We start from the raw sequence: 25,391 nt of genomic DNA, 5'->3' as shown, positions 1-25,391 counted from the left end.
TATTTCTTGGTTTGGTGTCTTAGAGATTGCCTAGCCTGCCATCACAGCCCAGTGCTTGTTGTCCAAGAAACTAATAGGTTATGCTAGCACTAAAAATGACGACAGGAACGAGCTTCAGCATGTGTCCTGTAGACCCCTGGAAGGAGTCGATGAGCATGTCGATAGCTAGGGGAGCAGATAAGTGTCTCGGTACAACACGGGTTGCTGCTGGTGGGGACAGGGCAGCTGAGCTCCTGGGGACAATCCCTGTACACGCAGCTCTGCACGGGTGCCAGTGCTCTTCCAGCGCCTCTTGCAGACCTGCGGCGCAGCTGGAGACCTGCAGATCCAGGAGCCTCCTCTGTGGCTGCCAAATAGCCGGCAGAACTACAAAATGCCCAATTTTTAGTGATTCGCCTTGACGGCCCGGTAGGAAGGGGGAGGTCCAGGCTGCAGCCCTGGTGTGCACTGGTTTGCACTGGCCTGTTGCAGGTTCCTCAGCTTCTCCAGAAGCTTGAGGTCACTGATAGGTGATATCCCACACGGACAGCTTAAATACGAAGATGTGCTAGGCTGTATACACAGATGCAGAGTTGCAAAATCATCTGTTTTTGTGGCTTGACATCCGTTGATCTTGCCTTCTGCCCGCTCTCTTTGTGACAGCCAGCCTTTACACTGCTCTTTTCCTGTTTGTGTCCTAGGTGAATGGTGTCAACGTGGTGAAGGTGGGGCACAAGCAGGTGGTCTCTTTGATCCGGCAAGGGGGGAACCACCTGGTGATGAAGGTTGTTTCCGTCAGCCGCAAGCCAGAATCGGAAGAAGTTGTTCGGAAGAAGGGTAGGTGTGGAGTCTCATGGTTCTCTGAACCGGGGGTTGCGTTGCCTAAATGTGAGCGGGCCTGCAGAAGCCCATGGGGGTCCTGGTGGGGAACTGCCCCTGCTTCAGCATGCAGGGGAGGGTCGTGGTAGAGAACTGGCCCCGCTGTGTGAGGGGGGGTTGTGATGGAGAGCTGCCCCTGCTAAGCGTGGGGCTGTCAGGGTGCAGAACTGTCCCGGTGGGGGTGTGGGGGGTGTCGGGCCGGAGGACGGTGCCCACAGGAGCGCAGGGGGTGCCAGGGTGGAGGACAGCCCCCATGGCGGTGGGGGGTGCCAGGGTGGAGCCTGTCCTCTCTCGGGGGGTTGCCATGGCTGGGAGCTGCCCCACGGGCTGGGAGCTCCTGGGGGCACGGCCGGTCCTGGGGCTGCTGGCCATGTGTTGGACTTGCCCTCGCTCAAGGGAGGGCAGGCAGCTGTGGGGCCCCCCAGAAGGCTCTGGACCTTCGCCCCATCATCCCCAGGCCCCGAGGGCAGAGCCGAGACCCTTGCCAGAGGTGGGGCCAAAGGGGGAGTTCGGTGGTGGGCTGGTCTGCTCGTGGCCAGCGGGGCAGAGCATCCCTCAGGGGAGGGGGCATCCAGCTGAGGAGGGCAGGGGCACATCTGGAGGGCAGCTGGATGGGAAGCAGCCAGCTGTATCCAGGGGGAGACACATGACGGCATAGAGCTGTGGAGGGCAGGGACACATCTGAGGAGAGCCAGCTAGGGAGGCTGGAGGCACATCTGGGAGCAGCTGGCTGCGGAGGGTAGGACCTCATCCAGGGGCAGCCAGCAGTGGAGGGCAGGGGCACATCTGGCAGCAGCTGTCAGTGGAGGAGAGGACCTCACCCACAGGCAACCAGCTGCAGAAGGCAGGGGCACATCTGGGAGCAGCTGGCAGCATGGGGCAGGCCGTCCCTGTCCGCCCCCGCTCTGGGCCATGTGCGGGGAGGCAGGCTGTGGGGCAGGAGCGTTTTCCGGGGGAGCACGGCTGGGAGCCCGGCGTGGGGGGACGGGAGCGGGGGGACGGGAGCGGGGCGCTCCCAGCGCAGCACGCGGGGCGTGGGGGAGGGAGGCAGCTCTGCGCGCTGACACTAAGAGCTGCAATTATATTGTCACGGCACAAAAGCAGGAGTCGTGGGAAAGGCTGAGGCTCGGGAATCAGTGCTGGGACCACCGCCGGTGCCGCTCGCCGCTTCTCCCGGTGCTTCCAGCCTCGCAGCCGGTGAGCAGCTGCCCGTTGCCGCCCATCGCTGCCCGTCGCTGCCTGCTGCCCGTGCCCTGAGCCCACGGAGCTGGACAGCCGCTCTTCCAGCGCGGGGTGCGGGGACCGGAGCCGAGTCCCCTCTGCGGGACCCTGGCTGCGGCACAGCTGGGGAGGGCCAGACCCCCGTCCCCCCCGGCTGGGGCTCGCCTCTTCCTGGGGGTGATGGAGGCCTGTGTGGGACTGGCGTTTTCTGGCTGAATCCGCCCCTGTTGGGGTCTCTGATGCAGGCAGCGCCAGCAAAGCCTGAAGCTCCGGTTGCCATGGCAATGCCTGAGCGTTGAATCCAGCATTGTCAGCGAGCGAGCGTGAGGAGGAGGAGGCACCCCAAGTGAAGAGGAAGAGCCTTCAACTGGTCCCCGCTCGGGTGGGCTCATGGCATGCGGTGCCTCCGGGGCAGCCCCGCGGGCCGGCCCGGCTAGGCAGCCCCTCGGGGCAGCCCCGCGCTCCGGCGCAGCACCGCGCAGCCCCGTGCCAGCCATGTGCCTCCGCTGCCCGGCACGGAGCCGGCCGCCTCCAGCGCTTCCTTAGGGCCGGCGGGAGCCTCACCCCGTCCTGGATACGGCCGAGCCGGCAGAGGAGGGTGGGTGGGCTGTGTTTCGCTGGGGGATGCGCCGCGCCGAGGCGGGAATGAGAGACTGAGATCAGGCCTGCTGGACTTGTTTCTCCCTCCTACCCTCCACCCATGGTGTGTGCGGAGGGGAAGCAGCCATCAAAGCTGTTTGCTGAGTCCCACAGGCAGGCAGCCAGCTGCCTGAGACAGATTTAATTCGCGGGAGGCTTTCATAGCCATAGCATCTCCGGTAGCTGCAGGGGGGCAGGCGCAGCCCGGGGACATGACTTGGACTCTCCTCCGCTGAGGGCTGTGGGAGCCTGGGCAGCGTGCACGTGCCTGCGGGAGCCACCAGCCCCTCCGTGCCGGGGCCTGCCCCGTGCCCCGGGACTGTGCTACCGAGACCATGAAGAAGTTTGCTTCCACGCGCAGCCTCAATAAGATCCTGCAGCAGTGCGACTCCTCATCCCGCGAGTACGAGGAGATCCAGGCTGTGGAGAAGAAGTGGCATCTGCATCTCGCCACTCCTCGTAAGTTCCTGGACAAGAAATGCAAAATGCCGTCTCTCTTCCTTTCAGCTCCGCCACCTCCCAAGAGAGCGCCCAGCACCACCCTGACCCTGCGTTCCAAGTCCATGACGGCCGAGCTGGAAGAGCTGGGTAAGCGGCGGCAGGGGCTCGCGCATGCATGCAGGGGTGCATGAGGAGCATGCGGGGCCGTGGCCGGAGCAGGCAGCACACTCGCCCAACGTCCATTTTCTGGAGGGGTGCATGAGCACGAGCGCGAGGCGATGCGCGCACCTCCTGCGCTGAAGTTTCCGTCGTGCTTAGCGGTGTGTGGGGCGCGGGGGGCTGAGAGCCCGGTGCCGTTGCCGCAGGGGTGCAGGAGTCCCCCATAGAGCCAGTCCACCCCTTCAGTGCCGCCTCCCTGGAGAGGCGGCCTGGGGGAAGGACGCTGGGTGCCTCTGTGTGCTTGCGGAGAGGCTCACCGCCCCCATGCCCCGTCCATCAGGCACCCTGCTCCTCCTGCACTCCGAACAGCCCCTTGTTTTTATCTTCCTCTACCTCCAGGCAGATACCACATGCTGCCAGATGAGCTGGCATCCCCATGGGCTGCCCTCCCCCCTTACACACACACATGCCTGTGCACACACGCTCACACGTTCTGCTGTCACTACAGAGCCTACCCACATTTCCAGATGCTTTGGTATCCCAGCTTGCATCTACATGTTCCCATATTCTGTTAAAGCCTCTCCACCCCCACCCCATCCTTGCTTCCAGGTACCCTGTGCTGAAGCCCCTCAGTCTTCCCAGCTATTCTGGTGACCTTGCTGAGCCCACACCTTCCCAGTGCGCTGGGCTCCCCCCAGTAGCATCCTGCCAGCCGAGGGCCATAGGGGTGCCAGTGTTCACACACCCTCCGAACAGCAGTCCCCTCCACACAGAATGATTTGCCCATTTTTGCCACGCGTTGTCCCCCGTGCGCTGCAGAGGCCGCAGGGCAGCTGAGCAAGGTGCTCCGCTGGCGGTGGCAGTGCCGGTGCAGCCGGGGAAGCTGGCTAGCAGAACGGCGGCCACGTGGCCCTCGTGGCCTGCCAGGCAGCAGGAGATGCGGAGGGACCCGTCCTTCTGGAGCCACGCTCCAACACGCAGCTCTGGTGCGCACGAGGTTGGCTCTGCCGAGACAGGCTGTTCATGGCTGGCACAGGGCAGGAGTCGGATGTGCTGCGAGCCCCCACCGAGAGCATCGGCAGAGCGAGAGGGAGCCGCTCTCGGCACTGCCTACTGCCCTGGCTCACGCTTCTGCTATTTGTATTTATGTTTTTGCTGTGCGAAAATGTGGTGATGCGTACAGGTGTGCTTGCTGGCCATGGCGCAGAGGCTGTGCGTGGCAGACTCCTGTCCTGCCTGGGAGGAGACGCACCTGAGAGGCAGAAACCCAGGAAGGGACCCTACCACCCCCTCTTTTTCAGGGCATTGAAGGAAGGTCCATGACTTTTCTCACTCTGCTCCCTGTCCTACATGCATGTCCAGGCTTTACAACCCTCCGGGGTTCTCTTGAAAGAAATAGACCTTGAGGGTTCAGGCTCATGCTCAAACATAGGTTTGAAGGGACGAGCCTCAGCATTTAAGGGTTTGCATCAGCTGTTTGATGGCCACTGTGATTTATTTTATGCTGAGCCCACTGCCTTGATTTTCACACTAGCCTGCTCCCCACTGCTCCAGACCTTTATTACTAAACCTGAAGGTGCTGTGTTTACTAGTAGCCATTAGGAGAGGATTCAAAATAGCCTGTTTCTTCCACTTTTTGCTCTTCCCTTTGCACAGATACTGGACAGACTCCAGGGTTCATATTTTTACTCTCAGTTGCTGGTCCTGAAAGCAGTTCCTAGCCAGTGTGATGGGTGTCTGCTTGCACGCACAGGCAGCATGTTGCCTCTGTGACAATATGTTCCCCAGCTGCATGTGGCCGTCTTTGGTGAACATCACACCCAAGTCAAAGCCTAGCACGCATCTTGCAGGCGCCTTTGCAGAAGGACGGGCACCCCAGCCACGGCACTTGGCCTTGCCAGTGCCAAATGGGGTGTGGGACATCACCATGGGATGTCCTGCACTGTGGAAAATGGCAGCGGTGTGAGGGAAGGGGGCCCCGTTTGCATGTATTTTGGCAAGCAGAGCTGCTGGGCTCAAGGGGGAGGGTAGCAAGCTCTTGGAAAGGGAAGTCACAAAAAGCAGAGAAATAGCTCTGCTGGAGAATATATTAAAGATGAGTCCTCTAGGTCTCCCTGAGGATTTTGCATCTAGACGCTGCCTCTCTTCTACCTGGAGAGGGACTAGGAGCAGCAACTGCCTGTGTCTCCCAGAAAAGGGATTTGTAGACAGCGACTGGTCTTAGTCCACATGTTTTCCAGGAAATTGTAGCGGTTAGTCCCTCATTCATGTCCTGTGGATCAGGGAGTATGCTGTAGCCAGTCCTACCACACATCCCCAGGCAGCATGGCACAGGGAAAATGGGGGATCATTCCTCCTCTCACACTTTGTCTTCTGGTGGTTGATCCTCCAGCTTTTACTGCAAAGGGGGAGTTTTCGTGCAGGTCAGCATCCCCATGCCTCAGTGGTGTGCAAGTTTAGAGCCCGATCTCCTTTTCTGAGGGGATGGTAGTGTTAGTGAAAGGGACATTTCTACCTGCAGCTTCTCTAAAGTGAGCTTTGTCGGATGGTCCCTGCCCCTTTTTTCCTTGAAGCCTGTCCCTGTCCTGTGGCTTGCAGAATATCCCATGTGCCCATAGCCATACCTTAACATTGTCTTGCTGCATGTTGTGCCAGTCCCCTTGGAAAAGCAGATTTCCAGCAAGCTGCTAACAAAGCACTCCTGCAGTCCTGGCATTTACTGGATGCAGAGGAAACTGGCTTTGGGAGATGTGCGGACTGCTGTGTCGCCTCAGTGAGCAGGGAGGGATTGAGTTTCTCCGTGGCTCGGGCATTAAATGCCATCCAGACCTCCTCCTGGTCTTACTGCCTTTTGAAATCCCACCTTCCCTCTGCCTCCCTGGTCTGAGTGAAGAGGAGGAGGGCTCAGCGGAGGGCTGGTCCCAGCGGTGGGGCTGGCAGAGAGCCCAGTCGGTGTCGGTCCCTGCCCACCCACGGGGCCAGGACAGGCGCTGGCTTTCCTGCGGAGAGGCAGCGGCACCAAGGAGGATGCACAATGTGCTGCACCCTCTGCCCTGCCTGAGCCTTAGTCCCGAGAGCCCCTGGCGAGGCAGGCATACGCTCCACTGTCAGGGCCTGATCCTGCCAGCATGCTGGGAGGCAGGAGAGCGTGCGGGGAAGAGGCACAGCAGGCAGGCAGCGAGGCTGGAGCTGGGAATGAAAGCAGGAACTGTGCATGCCATTCATGTTGTCTTTTGTTTCTTGATTCCAAGCCTCCATGCGGAGAAGAAAAGGGGGTGAGTGAAACCGCACATCCTGGGGCTCCTCCCTTCCCCGTCAGCCACCCAGCCAGCACCCAGTCCGCCCCACACGGGCACGCACGGTGCACCCCAAGGGACTGGCCCGGGTCACCGTCCCCTAGTTGTCACGGGAAGGCTCAGCCCAAAGGGAGCCAGAGCTCTGCGGGTCAGCCTCCCGCCCGGCACCGCCGCCATGGGGAGCAGCCGCCGCGTACGGCTCTGGCGGGGCAGCAGAAAGGCCAAAATCGGCGCAGTCATGTTGGGCTTCTGCTGGGCATGGGCAGGAATGCCCGCTTGCCAGCCGGGCCCCATGAATCTCCAGGGCTGACTTCCCCAGGTGTTGTACTAGCTTTATGTTTGCTCCACGGTGAAAATGCCTTGCACAGAAATGTCCCCGCATGTGGGGTCCTAAGTACAGCTTCCTTCAGCCCCCGGGGCAGGCCTCTGGAGCTCAGTCAGATGGAATGGCAACCGCGCTCTTTGCCGTGTCCAGCAATGCAGCTGCTGCCTCTGCTTCTGCCTCTGCACAGGCTGTCCTGCTGCTCCCGGCGGTCCTGCGCTGAGGGAGCACCTCAGGATGTGCCTGCGCTGCAGACAGGGTTTGGTGGCAGGTCCAAGGGCATACCCCAGTTAGCTGGGGGAGAGCTAGTTTGGCTATTAAGTGTCCTGGCTCCAGGTGGAGAGGGCCACCCCCCATAAAGGTGACGTTATTGGTGCCCAAGCTGGCTGGGGTAAACCTGATTGCAGCAGGGCTCCATACGTGACAGTTACACTACACGGTGTCTGTGTGGACATTGCATGAGGGACGCTACAAAAACAGGAGGTTTTTGCCAGGGCTGAGAGCCAGTAATGGACAATCCTGAATGGAGCAAGAAGGCTCATCCTGTGCCAGCACAGAGCTCTGCATTTCTCGAACACAGGCACAGGGTAGAGGGGAGGGAGCCTAGAGACCCGACCCCACTTTTTAGCCTTTCAGAAGCAAAACTCTCTGTCCTGGTAGTGTGAAGCTAGAGAGCTCTTTCCCAAGGAACAGGAAATGTGAGGGACCAACTCTTCCACCGTAACAGTGATAGCATAGGGAAGAAGCTGAGCAGGGCTTACGAGCCGGAGGTCTCTGAGGGACCTCCCCAGACCTCCTCTACACCGAGAGATCTGTCAGTACCCAGAGGTGGAAGTAATGCAGAGGTCCCATGGATCAGAATGATCAGCTGAAGGTCACCAGGGATGTCCTGACATTGAAGGTGGCCATCTCGAAGTGCATGGTGGAAAGCTTTTGCCACTTCGGACAGCCAGAGCCATCAGGGTGCACCCATTCCTGGGGGGTCTGTCTCCCACAAAGGGATGGCAGTTACAAAGTGCAGTTGGTGGCAATGTGTCTCCGTGCGCTCTAATGGCATTAAGAGAGGGAAAGTAGAATAAAGCTGGAAGGAGAGGCAGGTGGAGAGGGCTGAGCATCGCTGTTACTCCTCTCACAGCACTGGGGCCCCCAAACTAACATCGCTACAGGGCTGCCCGGGGCAGCTTCCAGAGCCACTGATGAGGCAGGTTTCCAGCACATGGTCTTTAGAATCAGCCCATGGCCTGTCTCCTCCTGAGGCTTGGCTGTTGGAGGTCCACGCAGTTGCTCAGTGGTGTTTGGCCGTAAGGGATGAGCCAGCTCCCCTCTGAGCAAGCTGAACTGCCCTGGGCCTCTTGCGGTGAGCGCAGCATGAGAGTCGCACGGCAGTGAGGAGGCGGAACCATGAAGTCCCCCAGAGACAAGGATGGTTGGCTACTGGAGGTCTTGTGCCAAGGAAGTTCAGGAGCTGGCCTGAGCTGTTTCCTTGGAGCAGGTGCAGGTCCTTAGTCCCAGGGCCTTGGTGGATACCTGCCACCAAGGGTGCTGGCCTCAGAGGGCACCTAGGTCCCCTTGGCAAAGACTACTTGGCGTCAATGTTTGCGTAGGGCTCACTCCTCCACAGACTGGGCTGAAATGTTTGGGACTCATTTTTAGTTTCTATTGCTCAGGAATGCTGCCTTGCAAACTGCCATGCAGCTGCCCTGGCCATAGTGTGTGGAGGTACTGAAGCTGGTCCGTGAGTCATATTGGCCCCCGGCAGGGTTTTGTAGGAATACAGGCCCGATGGCCACAGCACTCCAGGTCGCTCCGGTCGCGAGGATCAGCAGCTCCCACACCACAGCAGTGACATTTCACAGTCCCAAGTTCAGCAGCCAGGCTGGAAGGAGCCCAGAAGTTTACAAGCCTTACTTGAACGCAGGCAGAGGTTGTCAGCCTTAGGCTGCACGTGTTCTCCCCTCTCCCTGGGCAATTTACTGGGACAGTTGCATTGGTTGCGCCGTGGCACTAGAGGCATCTAGTCTTGATGAATGCCAAGGCAGACCCATCAGCTCCAGCACAGCACCGTGCCAGCGTGACGGCCGCGCTCCAGGGCCAGCTGACACCATGTACGACATGGAGCCAACAGACTCAGCCCTGCCCGGCCCAGGGAGCTGTAGGAGCAGGAGGCAGGCAGACGTGCATGGACCCCGCGCAGGCCGAGCACCAGCCCAGCAGCCTTCGTTAGCTCGGCTCTGGCTGCACCCGGAGGGAGCTCAGGAGGGGTCAGCGGTGACGGTGGCTTGCATCTGCCTGCTGCCCTTTCCGATGACCTGAGTTTCAGGGTGCTTTACAGCCCCAGACAGAAAACCCCAGCGGCAGCCGGGGCTGGTGCTGTGTCCGAGGGGGTACGCACGCCCTCCTGGCACGAGCGCTGCAGACCGGGGCTGCTCTGCAGGCTGGGAGAGCAGCGAGGGCCGCCCGCTCCCCGAAAGACAGACATGGTCAAAGGACAGACATGGTCAAAGGACAGACATGGTCGCACGGCTGACGGGCTGGGGGCCTGCCTGGCCCCGCACCCCCGAGCGCCTCGGGCAGGCCAGACCGAGGTCTCTCACCTTCAACCACGAGTCCAGCCCGTCAGGCAGGTCTGCAGCGATGAGACGGGGCCAAGGTCAAGCCTGCGAGCCGGTGTGTGGGTCAGGCCCGTGGCGGCACAGACGTGGCCGTGACGGCTCTGAGGATGGTGCTGCTGCACCACAGCCCCGGCGGGCACCGACAGCCCCAGCCTGCGCCACGGGGGTGCGCGGGGGCCAGGTTACTCCCCTCGGGGCCATTCGGCCACGAGTCCTTCGGGGAGGACACGTCCCAGCTTGTCCCAAACAGACACTGGGGTGACACTGGTTGTGCTGGAGCCAGACTGAGTCCCACGGACTTCTGCGTTGCTTGTGGTCCCCGCGGCACCTGGGTTCCCCTTACCTGCCGTGTCGCAGCCGCTGCCTACACCCCCCTTTGCCCAACGGGGGGAACTCAGTCTCATTCTGAATATCAAAAATATATCTGGGCAAAAATTTGCTCTTTCAATGTAAGGATCGAGGCTTCCTCAAAGCGTGGCACAGCTAGGAGCGGGGGTGCTGGCAGGTCAGACCCCAGAGGTCAGGCAGGCTGTTCGGGGGGGCCGGGCGGTGCAGCCGCGCCGGGTGCTGCCAGGGTGGGAAAGTGGCACGGTGCGGTGCCGCCACGCTGTGCCGTCGGCTGCAGGTCCCCCAGCTGAGCCAGGCCAGTGCCTGGTTGTGCATCGTTGGCGGGTGGGCGGCTCCAGAAACACCTCCAAAACCTTCGTTAGCCGCTGGCTGGGGAGGAGACGACTGAGCGGCCGCTTCCTCAGCTCTGTGCTCAACAGGCCTATGAACCACTCTCCCTACGGGGACGTTCACTCCCTGCTCAGCCGCGCTGCAGGGGATGGGCCTGTCGTAGGGGAGCTGCCTCGGTACGGCGGCCCTTGCTAACCAGATTGCTTTTATGTTTGGATTTACAGAGAAACTGGATGAGATTTTGGCAGCAGCCGAGCCCGCGCTGAGAGCAGACATTGTCGAAGCAGATTCTAGGGCAGCCACTGTGAAGCAGCGACCAACAAGCCGGCGCATCACGCCAGCAGAAATCAGTGTGAGAGAGGAGGGCTCGCGGTGGGAGAGGGAAGGGCACATCGTGCTGTGACAGATGCTGACTGCCAGTACGACAGAGTCGTGTTGGGGAGTGGGTTCCCCCAGGGGAGTGGAAGGAGAGAATCTGGGGGGAGACAGAGACACAGAGCAGGAGTCCAGGAGGAGCTGGCCTGGGCTGTTTGGCACTTGCTTGCTCACCAGTATGGGATTGCCCCAGGGAGGACGTAAGAGCAGATCTGAAGGAGTGTGGAAAGCTGAGCCGGAGAGCTTAGTCTGGCTGCAATTTTCTGGATGTGAAGCTGGAAATTAGGAGGCCTCAAAGAGAAGAACGCTGTCTCTGAGGGGAAGCATGGATGGAGTAGGAGTGGGGCTGCCAGCTCCAGGCTGTCTGGATTGTGAAAGTGCTGCAGGCAGTGGGAGGCAGCTTCTGGAGCAGGAGGTAAAATGGGACAGGCTGCTTCTGAGCAGAGACTGGCCTGAGCGAAGCCTTCCCACGGGAGGAAGGCTGCTGCTGGAGTCGGCATCACTGTGCCACCCCACCCTGGGCACAAAGTGCCCGAGAGCCAGCAGGGGCGAGCAGGTGGGCAGGGGGAGCAGGCAAGCGGGAGAGAGGGAGGGAGGATTAACCTTTCAAAGAGCAGTAGCACAGGTTTTGGAGACATGCTGGATGGGGCATCACAGAAGATGGACAGTCAAAGGTAGAGGTGGGGAGGGGGTCCGTCCTTGTCCCCAGGGAAGCGTCCCCTCCTGGGGCTGTGGCAGTCCGGGCTGCAGGCACGGGGCGGCAGGGACAGGGTCGGGCGTGCAGGCTGTCGTGGGGGTAGAGCCCCAGCTTCACCCCCAGTGAGAAGGATCGGGTGGACTGAGATGAAGTGTTGTGTCCTTTCAGCTGAGTCTCGCTGATGTCCAGAATGGAAATTTCCTTTTTTTGTCTTCCAGTCACTCTTTGAACGCCAGGGTATGGCAGCACACTCGGGGGTCCTTGCAGGAGCTGAGAAGCCCCATGTTTCACTGCGCAAAGGAATTCCACGGACAAAATCTGTAGGTAAGGCAAACTGGGGGGGAAATCCCTTCCTAAAGAGGAAAGGTCATCCCCATGGAGCGTTCATGCCTGCACAGGAACCTGCAGGAAAGACTCAGCCCGCTCTAGTGGCTTGTAACTAAAGATCTTTGAAGAGGGGATGTTTAATGGGATTTCTACTTTGAAGGTTGCACGTGTCTTGAGAAACGTGTTCTAACACTGACGGTGGTCCTGCTCTGAGCAGAAGGTTGGACTGGAGACTTCCAGAGGTGCCTTGCTTTCTCAGTCTCTTTATGGCACTTCCAGGGATAGGGGAGTTTCTCCCACCCTCCGTGCTGGCAAAGGAGGGTCAGGGGGTGATTTTCTGTCTGCCCATGTAGTGGCTGGGCTGGGCATGCAGTGTGCTGAACATGTGGATGGTTGAGCATAAAACCATGAGCTGTCACAGACAGACAATGGAGCAGGTAACAACTGAATTTTTTTCTAAGGAGAAACAGGACAGGGTCTGGAACAGGCACTCATCTATGGACTATGTCAGGATCTTTAGACCCTGTCCCAAAAGGTTTAGAGTGCAACTAAAACCAAAAATATGCTGGAGGAGGGAGATGGGTGGACGAGGCAGAGTGAGGAAGGGCCGGTGGCACAATGACAGTACGGGCGTCTCATTTTCTTCTCCTGATTTTGTGTATTGGTGGGTTTCATCCAGGTGGTAACAGCAAGCCACAGTGTTAGCAAGGTCTAAGGGCTGTGCAGGTTGGAGCTGGGGAGAGCGTGTTATCACTTACGTGGAGGAACTGAGGGGCAGGAGGAAAGGGGCCAGAGAGAAAGGTGGTGTGCTCTGTGGCAAGTGTGAATTTTAAGTAACCCCAAGACATCATTTGATGGTAATGGTGATGCCAAAACAGATTGTGTGTTTAACACACAAAATAAGTAAATAGAAAGTAAATTCTGCTTCAAGGTGCAGCTGAGAGCAGCACAACCCCAGCAAGAATGTAAAAATTAGTTAAAAATACAAGGGTTAGTATTCAAAATGTACTTTTTAATGTACAGAGCCACAGAATTGCTGTGCATACGTGCTTCACATTCATGTTTGTATGAGAGCAGCTGGTACCTGTAGTCCCATGTGAGACTGGTCTGAGAGTAGTAGTTAATCAAATGTGTGTATGATTAATCTGAAAAACAAACTAGGAGAGATAATCTTAAAAAAAAAAAAGAGTGGGTGTTTAAGGCACTGCCCTGGTGCGTACTTACAGACCGTGTTGACAAAGCTGCTGTCCTACCATGAAGTCTGCAGTCGGAAAGCTCCCGTACCTCTGAAGAGCTGAAATAGAACCTGGACCGAGCAGATGATGAGATGCAGTGTTGGAAGTGAAGACAGGCATTTATTAGTTGCTCATACGTTGCAATACTGTTAATGTACATGGTAGAAAGGGAGCAGACCTGCCTGCCTTGGTGCCTGGGATCACCACAGCACCAACCCGTGGACTTGCTAAAGTAGGAGTAACCAGTTAATTTTCTCATGAAGGTAAAAATGATCAGCAGCATATGCAGGATGGGATTCATCTCATCCAGCCTTATATGTTAACAATGCAGAGATTTCCATCCAAGTAAAGTGCGCAGGAACCCTCTATAGTGACCAGAGGGAAATAGGCACTTTTAACATGATTTATCTGATGTCTTGATCTTAGAGGTGAATCCTGCACAGGTGCCCATTGACTGTAAGTAGTATCTAGTGACCACTGAGGTTTACGGCTGCCTGGCAGACAAGCATGCAGCAGCCAGTGGTGTCTAAAGTGCATGTTTATTTTGCAAACTATATCCTAGATGTTTGTTTTATGTGTGAGAATGTTTGTGAAAATGCTTCTAAGCAGAAGTTGTTCAAGGTTCAATCAAGCCACAAACAGCTGGAAATCATATTAAAGGGGATCTATTGTGTGAAACAGCATCTTCACCCAGTAATAGATCATAAATTGGAAAAGTATTCATTAAATATTAAATACTTGCCCATAAGGAGCTCCTTTGTGCCTGTGAAAGCAGAGTCAATGACTCAGGAAGTCCCTCCAAACCTACACCTTGTTGTGTGACACTCGTGCAGGTGTACTGTCAAGGATCTCTGTATGCAGAGAACTGTGAGAAGAGGGATTTGAAGTTTGTAGGGTTTATACAACTGTAAGGTTTGTTGGGTTGTGTGTAGGGTTTATATGGTCATGAGCATAGAGTGTAATGTCCCATGTACATCTTTTTTGTTCAGCACCTAGAGCACTGAGACCCTGATCCTTGCACGGGATTCCCAGCCGTTAGAGCTACACGCAGTGTGCAATAAGGGGATTAGAAATGCTAAATTTAATCTGCATCAGGGAAGATTAAAAGCAGACCTGGAGATGCCCTGTTCTGAGCAGGAATGACTGCAGCTGTCACAAGCACAGCATCCAAGCACAACCCAACAATAAATACAGGAAAAAAAATCACACATAGCTCTTAATTATGCTCAATCCAAGAATGGCATGCGTCTGTCTGCACCGAAAGGGAGCAATTCCTGCTGAGGAGGGGACAGCAACTTCTTGTTTCCAGTTTGCCTGCCACAATATACACCAAAAGCAGTGCCTCTTAGAAACGGGCTCATTTTGGTGGAATTCCAGATAAGCTAAAATAGAAAACAGCCAAACAGTAGAAATTGGGTTGCAATTGGCTTGTTTTAGAAGTCCTTCTTGAGCTGTCATTTCACACCCACAATGACAGGCTCATACGCTGTACAGTCAGTTGACTTCATGATAAAAATCACTACCAAAAGTAAGGAACTAGATGAAAAATAAGCAGGGATTGGTTGGTTGGTTTGTTTTTTTGGTGAAGAAATGCTCTGAATTATTTGCATATTACACAGCTGGTTTAGACTCCCAGGGACTTGTGACAAAAGATCAAAGCATTTCATGTTTGCATCTAAAAATTTATTGAGAGAGAGGTAGTTAACCCTTGACTGGCACAAAGAAAGCAGAACGGAAGAAATATTTCGACAAAAATGTGAAGAAAAGAAATGCATTGCAGTGGGGAGGCTGATAGAAAAGAAAATCTTTGTCAGACTTCCAAGATAGCTACCACGCCATCTGCTCCAGCATCAGAAGTTAAAAACACTTGAAAGTCTGCAGAACCGTCATGGTACCTGCTAAGTCTCCCCCCTCAGCAAATTGAAGATGATGTAGATGGTGGTTTTGCATGGATAGAAGTAGCGCGTGTCCCCATGTCAGTTAGAAACACGATGGGCTGCAGGCGCTGGCTGTAGGTGACAGATGCACCTTACTGACTAAGCGTTGTCACTGCTGAGGAAATAAGGGGTGACTTGGTGTTCAAAAACACATTGAGTATGCCGGGCTCCTCCTGCTCTGCCAGCTCGGGGCTGAGTGTGCACCTTACTTGGCTGCGTGAAGGTCTGGCAGGGTGAGGGCAGCTCTGCCACCAGGGCTGGCAGCCCTCCCCAGATCCCATTCCAGGACCATCCTTCCCTGGTCCTGGGTGAACTCCCAATGCTTTCTGCTTTTCTAAACAGGTTCTCAGATTCACCCGAGCTCCAATTTAAGCTTTGTGCTGTAGCAGCCAGCACAGTACTGTTATATCACTGCTCTCTGAAGGGCAGTGGTCTTTCCTCCTCCTCCTCCTGCCAGTTCTGTTGTTGCCTGGGGCTGATGTCAGCCCTGCACACCAGAGGACAGTGATGCTCACCCGCTTTCTGCTTCTGGACACGAGCAAAGCCACGGCACTTGGCACCTTTCTGCTCTAGCTCAGGGGTAGCGTTGGGAGCTGCTCTGCCGTCCCTGCACGGGGAAAGCAAGGCTGGCAACAGTGGGGTGTGCTCTGGAGAGAGCCACCTCATTAGCTAGCCCAAATTAATGCGCAGAGTTAGATTCTCACAGGGATTTAGGCTGTTATGGCAACAGGCCCAAAAGCATTATGGAGAGGTTTTGTATTTTCCTTGGAGATTAATAATGCGTTGAGCATGCTGTGAATTGCAGAGAGGGGTTGCCGTGAGGCTTGTGGCATTGCCAAGCTGCGCTTCAGGCGTGCACCCAGGCTGTGATTTTCATTTCAGACCAGTTACTCTGGGTGCTCGGAGGCAGGGTTCTTCGACAGTCCTTGCTGGTTGCTGGAGGCTCCATTTTGACTCAAGCTCTTTATTCCTGCATGCGCCAACCTCTGTAGTTTGATCCTGGTGATGTCTTGTTGCTCTTTGTAGGAAGCATATATCCCCCCCTACAAGGAAGACACAGTATGTGCTGTTTGAAGAGAACTGAGAGACAAAATCTCAACGGCAGTTAGCAAAGGGACAGGTTTGTTTATTTGTCATTGAAGTTTAATCTTGCAGTTATGCACACAGAAGATGGACCAGGCACAGAGGGAGATCACGGGCAGCACACAGAGGGTCATGCCATTTGCGACAGGCAGATGCTCTCTTTTCTCAGAGGTCAGCCCCACCTCCACCATCCCTCCGGAGAACCTGGAATAGCTCCCAAGGTTTCACGTTCATCTGGCAGCCCATCCATGTGTGGTAGAGGGAGGAGGTCTGGAGGAGGCGGGAGCGCTCGGTCGCTGGCAGCGGGGAGTGCCGGGAAACAGCACAGACGCCGTGCATGATCCTGCGGCACAGGGGAATAGTAAATGGCAAGTCGGTAATTGCTGGGTCGAGATCCAACAGAATGAAAGGACAATCTAGTTTAGGTGCTACCAATTTAAAAGCACTGCCTTCCCTCGGTGTCACACTGCGTGTTAGAGTCTGGCTGTGGCTCGTCACTGGAGACTTTTCGTGTCGGCTGATAGCCTGTTCTGAGGGTGCGCACGTTGGTGGAGAGCTGCCATGCCATTTTCTCGGGTACCGCGGAGCTGTGTAGAAGGGCTCCAAATGCTGCAGGAGTTGGTCAGGCTCCTTCTCCTGCAGACTGCCCATCCCCTGGGCCGAGGTCTGCCCATTGCCCGGCACAGCATTTAGCAACAGGCAAATGTTAAGGTAAAAGTGAAAAATGAGCACATTCACAACAAGTAATCAACATTTCAGTCAGCAGGAGTGGAGTTGGATAAAAGAGAGCCATGCTTTCAGCTACCAGCATTTTAGATAAACTCAAATAGATTCTCTTTCCATTTCAAGTTAAAAACTGCCAGGATGGTTTCACCAGTCTTGTAGCTTTTAAGAGGACCCTTGTCCTCGGCACTGCTTTCACCAGGAGGATTTCTGTATGGCTGTGTGCTCATTACCTCTGCAGGGGTCTGTGCAGGGTCCAGCCTGCTCTGCAAGGACTGAACGCAATTCATAAATTCAAGACTTAATCAAGACATCACGTTTCAAAGCCTGCTCCCAAGGGATTACTGGTTGCCTTTGTTCAACTTAGGAGACTCCCTGAGCAGTATTGTATCCTCTGTAGACAGTAAATAAAACTTAGCAATGATTAGTCTCATGCTTAACTATAAACAGATGCTTCTCCATGTTAAGGGAGAGATTTCATTTTGCCTGTGTGATCACATTTAAACATCAGTGAGGAGTTTCTTCCTATCATGAAGGCTGGATTTTACAAAATTCGCTATCACAGTAGGAATGGGTAGTGAAAGATTTGAATAAGAGAACATAATAACACAGCAACACAATTCGAAGAAAGCCTTGTAAAAGGTCTTTACAGACCAAATGGGCATCAAATTAAACTGATAGATGGAATTTCAAAGAAAAAAAAGGAGGTAATTCTGCACACAGTGCTGGTAAGCCACAGAGCTCACTGCTGCAGGATGTTGGGAGTGCAAGAAATTTGCATGAGTTCAAAGAGCACTGCCAAGTTTCTGGAAGAAGAAGAAAGTCTGCCAAGGGTTAAACACAAAGACAGTCTGACTCAGCCAGCTCTTGATCAGCAAATTGCTGGAAGCTGGCAGAGTATTTGGGAGGGGCGAAGCAACCCTGCATGCTTGCTGTGTTCTTATATGCTTCCTCAGGCAATTATTATTGGCCGCTGCCAGGCAGAACACCAGGCTAGATATGCCTTTGATCTGCAAGACTGGAGGAGAGATGGAGAAGTGGCGTATCGAGGCAGTGTTGTCAACAGAATATAGGGAGTGAGCAAGCTGCATGGAGAGGAGGAGAGGGACATGCGTGAATGGATGTAGTTGTTTATGCAGGACTTGGATGGCAAGCACACAGATACAGTGAACAGAGGAGCTATGTCAGAATGGTGAGTTGCAGGTAGTGTAGGAAAAACTTGCCAAGAATTTGCTTTCCTCCCCCCTCTCCCATCAGTGATCTCTCCTGTGTGTTGATTTTCTTGCTGAGGACCAAAAGGAGACATTTGTTTTCACAGGGAACAGATATTATTCCCGCTATTCCAAGGAATGGGGTTGTAGAGATGGTCAGCTTGGGAACCAGAACTGTAATGAAGCGACTGTTCTGTCGTAGGATCAAAGGATAATTCAGGTTGGAAGGAGGAGGTCTCTAGTCCAACCTCCATCTCAAAGCAGGGTCAGCTACGACATCAAATCATGTTGCTGAGGGTTTTATCCAGTCTGGTCTTGAAAACCTCCAAAGATGGAGACTGCACACCCTTTCTGGGCAGGCTGTTCCACTGCTTGACTGCCCTCATCATAAAATTTCTCCTTTTATCGAGTCAGAACCTCTCATTTCAGTTTTGCCCATTGTCTCTTGTCCCCCACCTTGGCCTCTTGTCCTCCCACCGTGTACCACTGTGAAAAGCCTGGCTTTATCTTCTTTATAACCTCCTGTAGGTACCAGAAGGCTGCTGTTATGTCCCCCCAAAAGCCATTCCTTCTGCCAGCTGAACAAGCCCAGCTCCCTCAGCCTCTCCAGACAGAGCAAGAGCTCCAGTCCTGACCGTCTTGGTGGCTCTCCACTGAACTCCCTTCAGTTTGTTGATGTATTTCTTTTATTGGGGGCCCCAAAACTGGATGCATTATTGTAGATATGGTCTCATGATTGGGAGTGAGAGGGATAACCCCTTTGCTCTGTCTGTTGTCTTTGCTCCTGTTCACGCAGCCCAGGACGCTGTTGGGCTTTGCTGCTGAGGCACAGGGCCGGCCCATGTTCACCTCGCTGCCTACCAAGCCCCCCAAGTTCTCTTCCACAGAGTTGCTTCCCAGCCAGCCAGTCCCCAGCCTGTCCAGTTGCAAGGGGCTTCTTCCTTCTCAGGTGTGGGACTTTGCATCTGTCCTTGTTGAAATTCATGGAGTTCCTGCTGGCCCATTCCTCTTTAGGTCCTTTTGAGATGTGCAGCTCCTCATTGAACTTGGTGGTGCTTTGGATATTGTTTTCCATAGTGCTCCCCTCCTCATTTAAGAAAAAAATGGAGAAGAGATGCTTAATGGCAGAGAAAAATAACAAGTGGGGAATAGGGACAGTAAAACAAATAATTGTAGAAGCAGCTATGTAAAATAAAACAAAAACTATTACCCACATCTTGAATATGTTCAGATTATCTAACTGTCCCCTTCACCCTTCCTTCACTTGAAATACTTTGCTTTTAACACTTTAAAAGATCTTCACAGCAGGGACTGTGAGCTCACAGGTAGAACGGAGGCTACCACACCTACAGCTGTTCACGGTCGACAGCCGAAAACTTGCAGCAGCCAGTGACTGTTGGTGGTCAGTGTCTCCTCTGGCCTGACAGCCGCTTGGCCAGTCTGCTCTTTGCAGATCAGGAAATCTGAGAAAGATGAAACAGCTTTCCAGTTTTATTTCCTGAAATAGCTCTGTACTTGACACAGTAGTACCTATCTACAGGATGGTCAGCACATCCCTAAGACAAGCTCTAATGGTGCTAGGCCATGTTCTGTAACAGTCCGGGCATGGTAACGGAGCTCAGTGCTGCATAAATTTCCTTGTTTCAGCTCTTGGCCATTCCCAGGTGAGAAGTAGAAATAAGCATAAAGGCATGAATTTTTTTTTGGATCTTCATGCTATTAAGAACATGACAATGTCTATACTGAATCAAACCATGGCTCCATCTAGTGCAGGATCCTGTCTTAAGCATTGCTCTTAAGCAGATGCCCAGGGAAGAGTGAAAACAGGGCAAGGACGTGATATTTCTCCTGAATACTCACCCAGGCAGGTACTGTCTTCAGTTCAGAGGTTTCTGTGCACATAATAGCCAAAAAAAAGTGCATCCTCCATGGCTTTGTCCAGTCTCTCTTTGAACTTGTTTCATGCTTCCAGTTCATTATGCTACCTTGGTATTAAAAATCCCCAAACTGTGTTCAGCAAAAACAGCATGGCTTTGAACACAGGGGCAGTATGAACAATGTGATGAAATGTAAAGTTCAGTGCTTACTGGCCAAAATACTCCCTTTTTCCCCCAGCGGACTCTGCATCTGCAGGCATTTGGTGAAATTGCTAATGCTATACAAGGCACAGTTGCTAAAGCACTTTGAATGCTGGTGGACATTACAGAAAAAGCATTAGAGCCAAAAAAGCAGGTGGTCATCATGCTGCTGTGCCAAGACATGGCTTTCTGCCATCTTGAGCATTCTCTCAAGAGCAATTTGAAACCTTGAAAACAGCTGAACTGTGACTGAAAAGAAGGACGTATGGCAAGTAAGTGATGAGCATAGCTAAGCAGGATGTAGCGAAGAGGGGTGGGCTGATGCAGAAGGCTGGATCAAGCTAGGCTGGTTAACTTGCATCCGTGCAAATACTTGCACCATACTTGCTATATTAATGGATTTTTCCTCCTATTACTTCGCAAGATTCTCACGCACTTTCACTGAGTATTACAAGTACCTGGAAAAGCTCTCTCTGTGCACCCAGGTAGTAAGTTAATAGTAAGAATAGCAGAATCTGGCTTCCTTGGGTACTTCCAATTCTTGAAATACATAACTTAAGTTTCTGCTAGACCCTGCTTCTGAATTCAGTCTGGCACATTGAAGCATATGCAGCCCCTCGGGGGAAAGGGGGGAAGTGTGACACAAGAAGAGCGAGCGGGAGAGTGTGAGAACCCGCACATGGGAGATGGCACTGTTTGCTGTGAGTTGCACAACCTGGTTGCACTCAGCTGTCTCACACGTTGGCAGTTGGGTGTCAGGAGGTTTGATCGAGCAAGTGTTCAATTCTGTCATTGCTGCGTTGGTCCGGAGAGCGTTCAGCCTGGTTGGAAAGTGTTGGGCACAACTGTCTGATGGATTTAAAAGAATGTAAGACACTGTGAGAGTATGTGGCCGCCCTTCTGTGCCAAGTGAACATAAGCAAAGGGCCAGACTGCAAATGCTTCCACCAAGCAAATAAAAGGTGAAGTGGAAAGTCACCTCAGAAAAAGTGGGGTGGGAGGGAAGAAAGGGTGTCATATATCCAATTTGCAGTGACTGTCATGCTCTGGTTTCTCTGGAGACGTCCTCTCTGACTTCACTGTTCTTCTTGTTTTCCAGGTGAAGACGAGAAACTTGCTGCTTCTTTGCTAGATGGGAAGTTTCCCCGGAGCACATCGATGCAAGACACTGTTAGGGAAGGACACGGGATTCCACCACCACCTCAGACAGCCCCACCCCCACCTCCTTCTCCATATTACTTTGACACAGGCCCCCCTCCATCCTTCTCGCCACCTCCACCCCCAGGAAGAGCTTACGATACCATAAGATCAAGCTTTAAGCCAAGCCTGGAGGCTAAACTCCATGGACTCCCGCAGGTCATTAGCGCAGCTGAGATGTATGATCAGGCAAGGACTTCCATTCCTTACCCTGAAAGGCAGAAGAGGGCCCGATCCATGATAATCCTACAGGATTCCTCTCATCTTCCCGTGGAGCCAACAGAGATCCCCCGGCCTGGCCCATCTGCAACCCCTCCAGAGAAGCTGAAGAGGAAGGGGAGAGTGATTGACAACCCTTATGCCAACATGGGTCAGTTCAATGTCAGCCTGTTTGCTCCCACCAAGCCACAGAGGAAGAAGAGTCCTCTTGTTAAGCAGTTACAAGTGGAGGACGCCCAGGAGAGAGCAGCACTGGCCATCACCGGAGGCTTTACAAGGGAGCCCTCTCCCACCCGCAGGAGCCATCGCCTGAGTGGAGTGGAATATCAGCACCACACCGGCATTGCTCAGGTTGAAGCCACAAGCATCCCCTTTGCCACTGCCATTGCTGGAGTCATGAAGGACAGAGACCGTCGTCTGGATGAGAGGCGGAAATCCACTGTCTTCCTCTCGGTTGGGGCCATTGAAGGAAGCCCCCCCAGCAGCGACATGCCATCCTTGCAGCAGTCCAGGTCTATTGATGAGCGGTTGTTAGGAAGCCGAGATGTACTACTGCCTTCCCCTGTCTCAGCTTTAAAGCCATTAATTAGCAGCTCATCCTCAACGTTCATCCACCCCCTAACAGGAAAGCCCTTGGATCCGAACTCACCACTGGCGCTTGCGCTGGCCGCAAGGGAACGGGCCCTCTCAACTCAAGTCCCATCCCGGTCGCCCACCCCGATCCACAGCCCAGACTCAGACAGAGCAGCACCCCTGTTTGTGGACATCCAAACCAAAGAACCAGAGAGGGGGGAGTTGGAGAGCTTGGTGTCCCCTGCGTACTCACCTGGAGGCAAAGGGGCAATCGCAACAGATTCTGGGACTTTGGCCCCTACTAAGACCCAGTGGGGGACTCCATCCACACTGAGAAAAGAAACTGAAGCAAGAGCAGAAACACCTGGGAAGGAGGAGAAAAAACAAGAAGACAAAAAGTCCATGATTATTAGCATAGTGGATACATCACAGCAGAAGACCGCTGGCCTCATCATGGTTCACGCCACAAGTAATGGCCAAGACGAGATAGGACTTGAGGTAAAAGAGGAGAAACCAGCTGTCCCTGAAGCATGCACAGAGCCAGCAGAGTCCCCCAAAGCAGAGACCCAGCCCAGTCCTGTGGGAAAGCCTCCAGTCAGTCCAGCCTCTGACAAGACGTTGGGACAAGGGAGTTCGGAGGAAGAAGTGGAGCCCTACACGGTTACCCTCCCACCAGCTCAGTTGTCTTCAAGTGACGAAGAGACCAGGGAGGAGCTGGCCAAGATAGGGCTGGTGCCTCCACCAGATGAGTTTGCAAACGGGGTACTGGTCACCACCCCTGGCACACCAGTCAGCCACCTGGCTACGCCTAGCACGCCATCCATACCAGCGGCAGCAGTAGCACCTTCTACCACTGGCGGAACACCCTCAGGGAAGCCCTCTGATGCCCCCGTAGCCCCAGAGTCTGCTGCAGACTCGGGAGTGGAAGAGGTGGACACCAGAAGTTCAAGTGACCATCACCTGGAGACCACAAGCACCATCTCGACGGTCTCCAGCATGTCTACGTTGTCCTCAGAAAGCGGGGAGCCTACTGACACATACACTTCCTTTGCGGATGGACAAACTTTTATACTCGAGAAGCCACCAGTGCCTCCAAAGCCAAAACTCAAGTCCCAGCTCAGCAAGGGGCCAGTTACTTTCAGGGACCCACTTTTGAAGCAGTCTTCGGACAGCGAGCTCATCTCCCAGCAACATGCGGCCACTCTGGCATCAGCCAGCATTGGCCGGCCACGCTACCTCTTTCAGAGAAGGTCCAAGCTATGGGGGGACCCCATGGAGAGCAGGCCGATCCATGGGGCTGATGATGACAAGCCAACTGTGATCAGTGAGCTAAGTTCCCGACTACAGCAACTGAATAAGGATACACGATCACTGGGGGAGGAACCAGCCGGGTCCACGTTAGATCCCGGGAAGAAGTCACCTGTGGTCGCGGCACGGTAAGATGCTGGTCGCTGGCCAGGGGAGGGGGCGGGTGCAGGGCTTAGGCACCCGGGGGGACAGGGGGGTGCATAAGCAGAGTGTAACTGTGCCGAGTGATCCGGGGTGTGTTTTGAGGGGCATTTCAGAGATGTCAGGACTTCTCAGCTGCACGGGGAGAGACAATGCTGAGACATGCTTTCCAGAAGTTGGTGTGATTTGTTCATGGCTCCTTTCTACGCACCGCACACGTAGCGAGCTCGCACTGTTGCTTTTTCCCTTTAAATTGCCTTCCTGTTGTTTCATGTTCCTCCTCTGTCTCAATGCTATTGTTAAGCTGCTGTATTTAGTTGTGGGTTTCACTTCTAAATGTTTGCTCCTGAACAATTAATAACAATGTGTGTTTCTCTAGTGCTTTTCATTTCAAAGGATCTCCAAATGTTGTCAGACTATGTATTAGAGCTCTGGTCAGTCACTGCTGAGTGGGAGCCGTCACGAGGGTGGTCTGTGACAGCCCTTAGAAAGGACACAGCAGCACCACCCCGACCTTTGTTCGCTGAGGCAGAGCTCGGCGCCGTTTCTGGAACGAGCCAGCTCTGGTGACCCGCAGGGAGGTGTTTTGGCAGGGCGCAGCTGGGGGGTGTTACGCATGGCTCCGGGCAGGGGGGTGCAGCCGGGCATCCTTCCCGTGGGCGCTCGCAGCAGCCGCATCCTGCTGAGCGCAGCGCTGGGTCACACACGTCTCCATGCTGGTGAGCCGGTGGGTTGGCTGCGGGCTCAGAGGTATCTACGCAGCACATAAGCGTGGTAGATCCTCCCACCCCTTGTTCTCCTCCACGCACAGACCTGCGGAGAACCCGGCCGGCCCAGGAGATCTGAAAGCTCACAGCAGAGGGACTCCAGGACACTCAGGAGCCTCTTACTCTTACAAAGGCACGCTCGGGTTCCCTCATCCCTCGCAGCACTCAGGAGACGCCAGTTCCCTCTCCCACACTGGAGCTGTGACCGTCACGCTCCCCAGGCAGCACGGACCTCTCCGTGTCCCTCGCGCTGCCCTGCATCTCCTCCGTGCCAGACCACCCACCGACCTGCCAGCACCCAGCCTTTGTTCTGACCTGCTGCCCCCATGGCAGCAGTGGCCCCTTTGCCCCATGCTTTCACCCGACATGCCCCCCTAGCTGTAAAACTAAACTAAACCAAAAAACTCTAAATTAGAACCCAAGATTTGAGAGCGAACCCGTACAAGGCTTTGAAGTTTGAAGTTACAGCAGGAAGTGACCCAAAATCTCCAGCCTTACTCCATCCTTTCAGGATGCAGCCACACAACACCTCCCACAGTAGCAAAGCCACAGTAAGCAGGTCCCACCGGCATCACCAGTGGGTGGTTGCTGGGGGTCAGCAAGGTGCCAGTTCAGCAGGGAGCTCTGAGCTAAGGGGAACCCTTCTTTTGGAAAGGTTTTTCTAACCCGATCATCACAGTGATGGGTTACAAGTCCACACAGCGCTAGCACAGCTGGTGACATTTCCAGCTGTAGCATGGGGGACAAGGTGTCCTGTCCCGGAATGTTCATGTAGCTCCATCCTTCAGCTGGCTCACATCTCCCTGCCAGTGCCTGGGTTGGCAGTGCCAGCCTGGCTGCACTGGTGATCCACCTCTCGGTAGGTACCAAACTTGTAGTTACAACCACAGTGTGGAATAAAATGTCCGGATCTTGCCCTGCTACACTGTTCTATCTCTCTGGATTTGGCCTCAAATGCACATTACAGCCACTCCCTTGAGAGCAGTGTCTCACATGTGGTCCCTTCTCCCTGCACTGCTCAGTTGGGAACCACGGGGTCCTGTGCTGAATGCACTTAGTTTAATTGCATTTGAGGACCCTTCTGAAATCAGGCACACCATGCCTCATATTCCTAAAAAGTGCTGAGTGTGCGTATCTTCAGTGACGCTAGCGAACTTGGACGTTACTAGCTTTTAATGGCAACCAGGCATGGCATCTCAAACAGCTTACCCATGCCAGGCATCAGCGCTTTGCTGAGACCTGGTTTGGGGTCCAGCTGGCCCTCCCTCACCCGGGCTGGGTGGAGGGGCTGCCG

The 25,391-nt window shown here is 54.6% G+C and overlaps 1 protein-coding gene across 1 annotated transcript in view; it reads left to right on the top strand.

Moving 5' to 3' along the window:
* Positions 1–25,391, top strand: part of SHANK3 (SH3 and multiple ankyrin repeat domains 3) — a 363,156-nt gene that overhangs the window by 315,322 nt on the left and 22,443 nt on the right. The window contains 6 exon segments of the mRNA XM_052788728.1: positions 681–816; positions 3,226–3,306; positions 6,570–6,593; positions 10,451–10,578; positions 11,517–11,622; positions 20,992–23,317. Coding sequence (XP_052644688.1) covers positions 681–816; positions 3,226–3,306; positions 6,570–6,593; positions 10,451–10,578; positions 11,517–11,622; positions 20,992–23,317 — 2,801 coding nt within the window.

The sequence above is a fragment of the Harpia harpyja genome, chromosome 6 (assembly GCF_026419915.1).
Source record: "Harpia harpyja isolate bHarHar1 chromosome 6, bHarHar1 primary haplotype, whole genome shotgun sequence".
In the NCBI taxonomy this organism is placed as follows: domain Eukaryota; kingdom Metazoa; phylum Chordata; class Aves; order Accipitriformes; family Accipitridae; genus Harpia; species Harpia harpyja.
The sequence above is the reverse complement of the archived record's forward strand: the minus strand, read 5'-3'. Positions and strand labels throughout refer to the sequence as shown.